Source organism: Trachypithecus francoisi, unplaced genomic scaffold (assembly GCF_009764315.1).
Source record: "Trachypithecus francoisi isolate TF-2019V2 unplaced genomic scaffold, Tfra_2.0 Lachesis_group8, whole genome shotgun sequence".
Taxonomy (NCBI): Eukaryota; Metazoa; Chordata; class Mammalia; order Primates; family Cercopithecidae; genus Trachypithecus; species Trachypithecus francoisi.
The window spans coordinates 47,593,414-47,605,303 of record NW_022681473.1 but is presented as its reverse complement, the minus strand read 5'-3'; the positions used below and the strand labels follow the sequence as shown (position 1 = coordinate 47,605,303).

The 11,890-nt window shown below is 53.2% G+C and overlaps 1 protein-coding gene across 11 annotated transcripts in view; it reads right to left on the bottom strand.

The window, feature by feature from the left end:
• Positions 1-3,548: 3,548 nt before the first annotated feature.
• The window catches only part of USH1C (USH1 protein network component harmonin), a 50,305-nt gene continuing 41,963 nt past the window's right edge, over positions 3,549-11,890 (bottom strand). For 7 of the 11 annotated variants that reach the window (XM_033207990.1, XM_033207994.1, XM_033207995.1 and 4 more), the window contains 5 exons: positions 11,661-11,702; positions 11,207-11,260; positions 10,796-10,895; positions 7,826-7,935; positions 4,042-6,362 (listed from right to left, as the gene is read on the bottom strand). In XM_033207990.1, the coding sequence (XP_033063881.1) occupies positions 6,270-6,362; positions 7,826-7,935; positions 10,796-10,895; positions 11,207-11,260; positions 11,661-11,702 (399 nt within the window). In that variant the 3' untranslated portion in view covers positions 4,042-6,269. The other 4 variants (XM_033207992.1, XM_033207999.1, XM_033208001.1 and 1 more) reach the window with 4 other exon arrangements.

The window sequence follows — 11,890 nt, the reverse complement described above, 5'->3', positions numbered from 1 at the left end:
GAGGTTGATGTGGCAGAAGCAGAGGAAGTTATTTGGCAAGAACCAGGGCTGGAGAAATGGTCTGGGGACCAGAGGATGTAGAATTTTGAATGCCAGGCTGAGGGGCACACGAAATCAGATTCCGTACATCCTTTCTCTCTCATCTACTTGAAGCAGTATAGCACTATGGTTAATGACATGGATTCTGGAGCAGCCCTGCCTGGTCTATACTACTTACTATCTATTTAACCTCAGGTATGTTACTTAACGCCTTGGTGCCTCAGTTTCCCCAATGAAGATAGCAGCATTGTCTACCTCACAGGATTCCATGTAATGACTAAATGAGTCACCACACATTTAGAGTTCAGCACAGTGCTTAACAAGTAGTAAACACCTAGTAGTTAGTAACAATCTTATTCCTACAAAGGCCAGTGGCAGGTTCCTGGGCTGCAAACCCCAGGCCCCAGAAAGACAATTGCAGCCCTCTACCCTCTCCCTGCATCAGGCAGCCCCACCTGCCTTCCCCAGGTGGCTGCTCTTGCCCGCTCTAGTTCTCACAGAGCTGTGGCCAGCCTGGCCTCCAGAGAGCTGGAATTGTCATTGCAGCGACTGGAAAGAACAGGGCTCTCAGCTCTGGAAACAGATTCTTATCCACATCTTGGTCTTGGGAATTAGGCTGGAACTGGGTGAGAATAAGCTTCCCAGCCACACAGGCCCAAAGAGAGTCACAGAAGCACAGAGGCCATAAACTCAGCCCTTTCCCCTCTGACTCCCAGATATGGAGGCGAGAGGCTCAAAGCCAGCTCGGCAAACCCTGGGGACTAGCTGTGGAAAGCAACTTCAATGAGATGCGTAGAATGCCAAAAGTTCAGAGTCAAAGGGCATCCTCGGATTCCCAGGCTTTTTAGGTTTGTGTTTCCACTGGGTGGTGCAGAGAAAGGGCACCTCTGCCACCAACTTAGGGGGATCCTAACAAATCATTCCCTCCTTGGGTTCAATTTTCCTGAACATCCAGTGATGGGGGGTTTAGGGTCTAGGGTGGCAAACAAGGCTCATCTTGTGGAACAATGCCTGGCACTTAGTCAATGCCATCTGAGTGTGGGCTGCTATATCACCAGGCCCCTGAGTGGTTAAGTGGCTGCCTGGCTGGCTGGTTAGACAGTGCTGGCCCATGGGCTGTCCTTGCCCTAGTTTTAGCCCTAAAATGCTCAGTCTTGGTCACTGAAGTGAATCCTGATGTCTGGTCTAGTCCTCCCATGGACTCCGGCCCCAGCAGTTTTCCTGCAGCTCCCAAAGCGAGTCAGGAGCTGATTTAGATTCTACCTCTATACAAATCCTTTGGCTCTTTCCCTTCTTACCTGGTAAATGTCAGTGTCTGCTGGAGAGAACTATGCACTCTGGGTTCAACATGGGACAACTTTCTAAAGAGCGTTCATTTCCTTGATGACAATGAAGAGAGCGTCATAAAAAAGGAAGCTGAAGCCCATCGTAGCCTACACACTTTGCCAGCCCTGGGTGACCTCCTGGCTCAGGGCTCTGCCATCCACCTTCCCCGCCTCCTCTCAGTCCCCCTTTCTGCCCTGCCCAGTGCTCATCCTCCCTGCCCTTCTCCTCTAATCAGGAGCTCAAAGCCTCTTTATCGTCTCACTCACCAAGTCCTGATAAGTGCTGATAAACTCATTCACTCCAGCAGCAGGTGAGTTTCCAATGGTAAGATTCCAGGCACTGAAAAGCTGAAGGCCTCAGTAGAAGTTTTTGCAGGTCACAAGAGGAGGTGGCCACCACCTAACAGCAGAACATTCACTGTTCTTCAGTGGTGGGGAGAAGTGTTCTGCCAACAGTCTGGAATTTGAGACATTCCGATGGGAGCTGCCTTGCCCTCTAGAGCATATGGTGGAAATGGGAGCGCATAGTCTCTGGGACCAGAGTGCCTGGCTGGAATCATAGCTCTACTACTTCCTCACCGTGTGACCTGGGGCAAGTGACCTCACCTCTTTGTATATCAACTGTCTCTTAATAAAATGAGGTTGTTGATAATAATAGTATCTGCCTTACGGAGTTGTTGATGGGATGTATGAGCTGAGTGCTTAGAACAATACCTGGCACTTAGTCAATGCCATCTGAGTGTGGGCTGCTATCACCAGGCCCCTGAGATGGCCAGGCACGAAGCCCAGCTGTTATAGTTTGAAAGGGCAAACAAGGGTCTAGCCTAGGCCAGGCACATGGGTGTCAGCAAATAGGAGCTCCCTCCTCTTACCTGAGTTTCGGAATTTTCTCCAGAGCCAGGTTAGGTGCTAGACAGGAAAACACAGGGAACTCGTCTGTGTGGCTGCTGTCTCTGAGTGCCAGCAATTTGAAGGTCACTGTGGCTTTGTCTTCATCAAGTACATCAGAAAGCCTGGCAGTTTCTCTGCTCCCTCTCTCTGTCCCTACCCACTGATTTCTTTCAGTCCCACATGGTAGTCACTGCATTTTGGTCTGAGCCACTCTCACCTGCCATGATTCTGGGAGGTGTTGGGAGTCTGTCTGTTTTATCACCAAGTCCTCGGGATCCAGCTTGGTTTGCATCCATTGTGGGATGAGGTGGGGGATTCAGCTGAACATAGGGCTGAACCTGGGGGATGGGCAGTGGGTGTGTCCCCGATGGGCAGTGTCCTACCTCAGGAAGGGGTTTCCTGTGGTCCCCTTACACAGAGGCACTCTCCCTCAGACTGCCTTCTCTTGGGACCCCAGTCTACCTCCTTTCCATACCCAGGGTTTGGTGGGGGACAAGGGACGTTGTAGTCATCCTCTGGTAGGGGTGGTGATCATGACTTGCTGCCCACGGTCCTTGCTGCCTCAGCAGCCATGTTGGGTGGGATGTGACCCCACCCCCGGCCACAGTTGATTGAACCTGTGACTGGTCTCTAACTCAAGGGTCGCCCACTCAGGTGATTTGGCCCGATCAGATTCTACTACAGGAATGTGGAATGGGGAAACAGAGATGGGGTCAGGCGAGTCTTGCTGACACAGCCCTACTCTCTTCCTCAGAGCTAGCAGCCCTGGTTCCTGTCACCAGAAGAATTTTGACGTTCCGCCTGCTGGGCCCTCGAAGTTATGCCTTCCTGCCTCAAGCCCTTGCATCTCCCATGAGCTTCTGTGGGATGCACTTCCACCCACGGAGGGAGTGGACCCTGCCATCTCCCTCCTTCACATGCTGTTGTGGTGACCTCAGGAGAAGCATTTGTGGCCATGATGTTCTTGAAAGAAGCTGGGGCGCCCCATATCTTGAGGTGACCCTTCGGGGCTTCTGCCTTCAGCTCTGCTTTCTGGAATTGAGCAAAATTCCTGCCACACAGACTTCATCTCCTACCATCTCTGCTGAGAAGACACTGAAGCCCAGTCCAGCCCATCTCCTGCTTTCTCAACCCTCTGCTCTGAGCCAGCCCTGGCCATTTGATCACATCCTTCATGTCAGACCCAGATCACAGCACTGGGATCTGTCTATTACCCTTGAATAGGGGCCACAAACCTTATGGTTTCTTGATTTGTAGCCTTGAATCTGCTGCCCAAATCCATACTCACTCCTACAAGCTGGAAAAGAAATGTTTATTTTATTAATGAGCTCAGAGTAAGGTATGCAGTGACAATCCTATCAGCAATTAGAGCAGAGGCCAGAGGAGAAGGATGGAGAGAGAGAGAGACTCCAGTGGGGTCTTATTAGGGTTCAAGGAAGGAGTCCCCCAGGGCTGGGAGAGACCGAATTCACTGGGCCAGAGGAAAGGAATGAGAGTCTGGATCCCTGAGATCTTCTCCCAAACGGCTGGCTGCTTCCTCTCCTCCATGTTGGCCTTCATTAGAGTGGCCCAAGCTGTTCCTTATCTGGCTCTGGTTCAGGGCCAAAGAGAGTTTGAGATTCCTGGGTGCTAGGTTCAGGTCCCAGGGATGCCGTCTGGTGTGTGCAGTGTGGCCTCTCTCAAGGCTGGTCTCAAGGCTTTGTGTTCAGGAGGTGGGGCCGGAGCTCACTGTTTTCTAGGGGTGAATTTGGTTTCCCCTTTTGGACTTCAGAAGAAGGTCCTGTAGGGAAGTAGAAACAGCCCAGGTGGGTGCAAGCCTTGTGGGCGCACACTCAGCCCAGCCAGAGCAAGGCCCCACAATGGGGAGCACCCACCCTGGCAGCATGAGGCTCTGCCAACCTTTGGAGACCCCTCTGGGTGCAGGCCCCAAGTGGCTACACACCAGCCACAGCCACAGCACACAAGAGGCCAGGGAGAAAGCGGGAGGGACACCTGGGATGGGGGGAGGAGGAGACTAGGAGGAACAGGGGTAAGAGTCCCTTGCAAAAGGCAAGTGACAGAAAACATAGGGCCACGCGGGCCACCACAGAAGCCGTGGTCTAGCTGGTCAACTGTCTTGGGAGCATGAGGCCCTAATGTTTTTGGAAAGTTGTAACAGAAAAGTCAAGTCCAGGCTTGGGTCTGCCCCAGATGCTGCCATCTGTGGCTTCAGGCCACACCAAACACCAGTTTCACAGCCACCTGCCAGCTCTGTCCACGGGCACATCCGTATCACAGGGTGAGAAGCACATCCCACATCTGGGCTCCACGGTGTATCCCACAGGTAGAGCCCACAGCCAGGGAAGGGAAAAGGCAGAGAAGACAGTTTGTTCTGAGCACGGCTCAGGCCATGACAGGGCACAACAGGACATGAGCAACTCTAATCCACCAACCCTGGTTCTTTGGACTAGCCTTCAAAACCTCTTAATAGCCCTGGTTCTGGCCAAGTGTAGGGGCCAGGGTGGAGCAGGAGCTCCCAGCAGGTTGGCATTCACAGGAAGGGGAATTTTCACTTTCTGTTGAGGACATCTCTTGGGGGCAATTCCAGCCAGGCTTCCTGTGGGTTCCTTCAGCCCCAAATGCCTGGTTCGAGGCATTGTCTGTGTCCCACAGAGAATGGTGCCCAGGGCTTCATCCTGCTCATTTGGGTGCTGCTTGGGACCCAAAGCAGGTCCCAGGGCCGTGATGAGTCAGGACACCTGGGTCCCAAGCAAATACTATAGACTGGGCTCTGTAGCACTTCCCCGAGGGGAGGGCTTTGAGTCTGAGGAATTCCACTGTGGCCAACAGCAGACCCTGGGCAGGACTTCAGGGATGGCGCCTTGTGTACCCTCCAGACACCAGTCCAAAGAACCTGCTGACAGCGTGGGCAGCAGATGGCCACTGCACACAGCAGGGACAGACAGGGCCCTCTGGCCCGCCTGCCTATTCACCGTGGGCTCCAGCTGCAGGAGGAACCCGTGTCTGTGCACGGCAGCACGGTCTTCAAGAAGCTTTCGGACCGGCTGGGGGCTTTCTGCTGCGGAGGAGGGAAGAGAAGCACTATACACACAGAGCAGAGCAAGAAACACAAAACAGGCTTGGTTACTCCCAGGCAGAGCTCCATGGGGCCTCTCCTTTCACTGGGCTCCTGTCTCGGGTTCTGCCTAGCCTCTGGGTTCCAGAATTAGGAGCTGCCGGACCCTGGTTTCTCCAAGACATGTGTAGAGCTCAGACTCTGCTGGCCACGGGGAGCAAGCAGGCCCAGCCATGACAGGGAGGCAGGGCATGGTCAGTGAGTGGGTGAGTGGTAGGTGGGTGAGGGCTGGGGAGGTGATGGGATGAGGTGAGGATGGAGTTGAGACACCACACAGCGGCAGAGAAACAGAGAAAGGCAGACAGATAAGAATGGATGCAGAATGACAAGGACAGAGGAGCAGGGACTCAGAGACAGGGATGGAGAGAAACAAGAAGAAAGAATAGGAGACAGTAAGAGAAAAAGGGGACTGGGATGAAGGGGAAAGAGGGGGGCCGATAAGAGGTTGACAGGAAGGAAGGAGAGGGCGAAAGACAGAAAGATAGAGAGGGAGGAGAAGAGAAGACAGAGAGATCCACAGGATAGAGACAGACACACAGGGAATCACAGAGAGACAGACTAGGTCAAAGCTCCCTGGAGATCCCACAAGGTGGGGACAAAAGCCTGTGGTCCTGGCTGCCTAGAGGCACAGTATGAGTGAATGCAGTTAGACATCAGGAAGACCTTCCAGAGAGTGAAGGATGAACACAGACACCTTCTAACCATCTACTAATGGGGTAGGGGATAGAGTTCTGAGTGGGGAATAACAATCCTGAGTCTTTGTCTCAACATCACTGCTTACTCGGTCTAAGACCTTGTGCCTCAGTTCCCCAGAGTAGAGAAGAATTTGGACAAGACTGCCCGGGAGGCAGCTCAGACACTGCTTAAGGACAATGACTTAGCTCTAGTCCAGGAGTTTTCTAGGAGCTCTGGCTAGGAGAAGCTGCGTGCTTGGGCCATTCCTTCAGGCTGGGAGAAGGCTGGGGGTGGGCTGGAGAAAGGTGGCTGAGATTCTGGAGAAGGAAGAGGAGGTTTCAGGCTAGGTGGCTGCACACACTTACAGCTCATCGTCATACTCCTTTGGGGGGCAGACGGCAACCACAAGGTCGATCCAGTCCTGTGGGGAGAAGCCGTGTGACTCTGGGGCACACTCAGTTGGATGGTGTGTCTGCTCCAGCACTCCATCCCCATTTCTGGGCCCCATGGTCCAGGATCAGCGAGCCTGCACCTTCTTCCCATGGGCACACATGGGCCCCACTGTGGACTGCCATGGTCTGAGGACGTTTCTAGTCTCTGAGGCTTCGGGACTATAGAGGCCAGGGCTGCAAGGCGCTCGAGTGATACTCAGCTCCCAAATGTTGATCTATGGACCAGGGACAGGCAACAACCTCAGAATCACTTGGGGGAACTTCTTAAAAGTGTAGACTTATAGACTTGGCCCCTAGAAGTCAGGGGTGAGTCCTGGGAAATAGTACTTTTAACAACCTCTCTAGGTAATTCCGATGCACTTTCTGATGCACAACCAAGTGGGGGACTTCTGGCCCAGCTTTTTGATCCTAACACCTGAATCCCTTTTACTGCCATCCTTGACTTGCCCCTCATTCCCTCCTTGGCTTGGATGTATCCCCTGAAAAGTATCAGAAATATCACTGGGCCCCTCTACCATGAACTAGTTCCTAATATTGAGCTGAAATCTCTCTCTCTCCCCTCCAGGACTTCCCTCCATCCAATCCAGGTCTTCCCTCAAGAATCAGAGAGAACACTTCTGCTCCCTCTGCCCTAATGCAGACCTTCAGATAATCAAAGATAGTCATCATGTTACCCGTGAGTCCTCTCTTCTCCACATCCCTTCATGTGGTAGCTTCATGGAAGCTACCATCTGGGTAGCTTCCTCAGCACTGAACTTAATACCTCAGGCTCGGCTGCCTGCATACAGTTGCACAGGTTGTGCATTGCACAACGTGAGCAGGCACCATTCACACTACAGTCTGTAAAAGGGCACCCCCTCAGACTGTGCAGTGCACAGCCTGGGCAACCTTATGCAGTGGCTCTGACCCAGGTGGGTGTCTAATGATCGCAGAGCAGATTCCCACCAGCCCCTCCTTCATCCTGGGTTCTCTGCTTTTGTTAATGCTTTCTGGTAGCCCCCAGAATTCTCTTGATTCTTGTTCAGTGTGCACTTAGAAAATACCTTAAGTCTTTTTCTTGGGTGACCTGTCATGCCCTGGCTTCTGGAGTCTGTTTGAGCCACTGGCTTTTATGTTCCAAGGTCAGGAATTGACATTTATTTTTCTGAATCCCATCTTGTCAGATTTAAACCACTGGCTGGATGGGGTATGTGGGTGTCACCAAAGTGTTGCCTGGACCCCAGATGCCTGCCCTGGGATGCAGCATCTGATTGTGAGGCCTGGCTGCAGAGGCCAGGGTTTGAGGCAGGCAGGTGAGGGAGGAAAGGAGGGAGGGGACTTATTCTTACCCCACCCTGATTCCAGGCCTTCTGCAGGGCAGCCTCAGCCTCCGCCAGGGTGTAGTCTGTCACAGTCTTGCCGTTGACTGCCATGATCTCGTCCCCTTTCACAATGCCACCTGCAGGCAGATGAGGCTGATTGGCCAACAGGACTGTATGTGACGCATGCCTGGCCCAGGGCTTGGCAAAGAGGGGTCATTGCCGGACCGCAGAAGAGACCTGAACCTGGGTTCTGAAAGGTCATGTGGACTCAGAAAGCATGAGGGGAAACTAGCCACCTGGTTAGTGGCTAGTCAAAGGGCATTTCGTCCCTATCCCATCCACATCCCCTTACCCCAGCTCAGGAGAACCGGGACATCATTGATGATGAGCCTCTGTTGCTACAGAGGGAGACAGACCTGCATTTCCAGCACAGTATGAGGCCTGAGTCAATTCTGCCAGGAGGCCCTCTGTGTTGCCCAGTCATGCTGGCCTCTTCAGGTCCCTGAGCTGCCACTGCTCTCTCCTGCCTCAGAGACTTCATGTTGCTATTCCCCACCTTGTTTCTCTTCTTCTAGGTCTGAGAGGAAATGTCCGAAGGGGCTTCTCTCACCCCCACTCAGTCGAATGTAGATCTTGCCTATTCTCTCATAGCATCCCGGTCTTTTCTTATTTGGCATTTTTCACAATTTGTAATCATTAATCTGTTTACTTGTTTACTGATGGTCTCTCCCACCATGCTGTCAGCTCCACATGGGCAGGGATTGTCTTTCTGGTTCACCATAGTATCCCCAGCACTTAACATAACGCCCGACACAAAATAGGACCTCAGTAGATATTTGCTGAATAAATGAATGCTGTAATAAGGTGCTCCTGGAAGAGATGCCTGGGATCTAATACTTTTGGGGAAAGCTGAGTTATAAGCTGAACAGAGCTACCCACTGCAGGATTTGTCAGTCTTTAATGTGCTAACATGCACTGTGGCTTTCCAATAGGTAGACAGATTGTGTGTCGTTTTCCACACCTCTTTGACATCAGAGCCCATTTTGGAGGAATTTCCCCCAGTCCTGATGTCCACAGAACATTCTCCAGGTCACATTAAAATAGATCACCCAGGAGACTTGTGGGCATGAAGGCCCATAGGAATGTGGTGTATGATACTGACAATGGTGGCCATGGCGGCTTAAAACACACGTGCTCCTAGGAAAGTCATCAGTGGCTGGTTATGTTCAAAGTGGTGTAGGACCAAACCATAGAAAGCAGTTGCCTCTGTGCAGGGCAAGTGGGGATGGATGACTTTCACCTTTTCATTTTGTACAAATCTAAGACAGAATCTCAGGGGTAATAAGGCAGTGGTTGGGTTGGGGCTTTGTAAGTGGGAAGGACCCAGGAGAGTCACCCATCCATCCTGGTCCCCTCTCTCTGCTAGACACAGCAGGCAGGTATCACAGAAATGTCACCAGGTGACAAAGAAATGAAGACAGAAGAAGAAGGGGGGACCTGGGTGAGCACTGATAGGTTGGGGCAGCTGCCCAGTTGGGCAGGACCCCCTTCTATGACTGAAATAAAAGCTTAGAGTGTGAAGTCACTGAGGGCATGAGTGCAGAGTTGGACTTGTACCCAGGGCTCCCAATACCCATACCTCACCTTAGTAACCCACAGAGGCCTAGTTACCAGCCCCCAAGGGCCTTTTCCCCTGTTTCCTGCCCCTTACCTCTTACCACCTCCATTCTACCTCCTACAGCTTGTGGTACAGCCTGCCTCCAGCCTAGGACTGCCTGGAAGGGATCTGCTCATAGGATCCCCCACTCTGGCCTGGGAAGGTAAGAGGCCTGGGGCTCCTCCTCCAAGGGCACCTACATCTCCACAAAGGGCCACAAAGGACACAGGAGCTTCCTTGACATGGAAGAAGAAATCACCAATGGAGGGGTTTCAGACACTGACAGGTGAAGGGGGTGATGGTTTGAAGCAAGAGACTGTGCCTGGGGTCTGCAAAGGTTTCACTCATCAGCAGAGGGTGTTTTTGTAGATAAAGGATAAAGAACAAAACAAAATGAGAAGAAAGACACAGGGTATGGGGGCCTCTGGCCCTCTGGGAAGGGACAAGGCTGCAGAAGACCTCCGACAGAGGTGGCACTTGTGCTGGACAGTAAAGCAAAATGACCAAACTGCCTGAATTAAATCCTGCCTCTGCCTTCTCCTGGCTGTGGGTCCTTGAACAAATACTTTAACCTCTCTGAGCCTCAGTTTCCTCAGCTGTAAAATAAGAATAATAACAGAACCTGCTTTCAGGGTTGTTGTGAGGATTAAGTGAGTTAATATCCATGAAACGCTCAAACACAGGACTGTGAGCCAGATGAATATTTTCTGGCACAAATAGCTTCTGGCTAGTTCTGGCCAAATGTTTGGCTCTTACCATCACTGAAAGGACAGGTAAGGTTTTGGGGGTTTCCACGTACTGCTGCTCTTCCTCAAAAGCCCTTTCTCTCCTTCGCGAGGCTGACATTGACTAACGCTCAGCTCACAGTTCGCCCTTCTGAGGAGCGCTCCTGGCCTCCCGCTTCCTCTTGGTGGGTTAGGGGCCCCTCAGAGTCCCCACAGCTTCCCTCCGCTCTGAGTTCCCTGTCAGCCCTTAGCAGACCATGCTGTGACTTTCAGTGTGTGGCAATTCTGAGCCCGTCTCCCACCCTGGCTGGGGACTGCTGAGGGCACGGTGACATCTGGCTTGGCTATGTACTCACAGGTCCCGGCACCATCCCATACCCCCAGGGATTGGACAGGCAGCCGGGTGGATGGACCCGAGTGGGAGGGCGTCTCTCCAGCAACCGTCAGCCCACTCCAAGTGGTCACCTGTTTGCTTTCCTGGAGGGCCCCGTCTAATCTCTGTTCCAGGAACAGAAAGCTGTTCCTGGAAATCAGTCACAAGATGGTGGAGGGAGGCTGCGGACACCAAGAGGAAAGTATCATCCCCACACCTGCGTGTGGCTGGTTCCCACTCACCGTGCCGTTCAGCAGCTCCCCCCTCGTACACAGCAGAAACAACCACCTTCCCAATGGGGGAGTCCACACCGCCTTCCAGGGCCAGGTCTAAGGATCCCTCCTGGTTAGAGGAAAACAGACCTTAGGGAGCCAAGCAGACAGCAGCCTGTGGACCCCTGGGCACCAAGGAGTCTCTTGACAGAGCCACAATAAGAGCGGGAGAAGCCATCAGGAGAAAACGTGGCCTCGGTGCCAAGTGGAACCTGGGTATGTGGCCCTACAACAGAGGGGCATCTCCATAAGAGAGGGGAGGACAGTGGGGACCTGAGAGGCCACCCAGGAGTGACCTTGAAAGTAGAAGCAGGGAACCAAGGCAGGAGGGGCAGGTGCAGAGAGGGATGGTGGCCCACCGGCCTCCACATGCCCAGGTACCTTCTTAATGCGTAGGAGCCGGACGTCCTTCCCCATGATCTGCTCTGGAGTGAACTACAGGGAAAAAGACAGTGGGAAGCTTTGAGCTGGCCTGAAGGATGGCGCTGGGGGTAGGGCTGGAAGAGGAATCCAGGCACCTATGGGACACGGGGCCCCACAGAGCACATGGGCAAGGGGACCGTGCCCAGCCCCACCCCTACTGGTCTTCAACTGGGGGTTCCAGGCCCCATGGGGACAGTGGACACACACACGTGTATGTGCACCATACAGTTCACACTGGAATGCCCTTTGGAAAGAACCTCCGTGGGAAGAGCAGCTGGGGCATCATTGGGCTCCTCTGGGCCCCACCTCATCCCAGGACCCCAGGGCCCAGAATGCACCACTATCAAACACTCTAACCCCACCCTGCCCTGTTCCTAGGGTTTCTCCCCGGGAGAGAAGAGTCATCTCTTACCACGGAGTAGGGGTCGAAGCCTTCCTCATATTTCCGAAAATCCTGGAAGCAAAGGGAGGGCCTTAGGGCAACAGAGCAGAGGCCCTTGAGGGTCAGGGCCAAGGAGGAGGAGGGTGAATGGTCAGAATCCAAGGGTCAGAAGTGAGGGGCAGGGCAGGGGAAGGCTGGGCCAGGGTGGGGGATGCAGACAGGAGGCTGGCAGCCCCAGCAGCCAGGGCATTCCTGTGCAG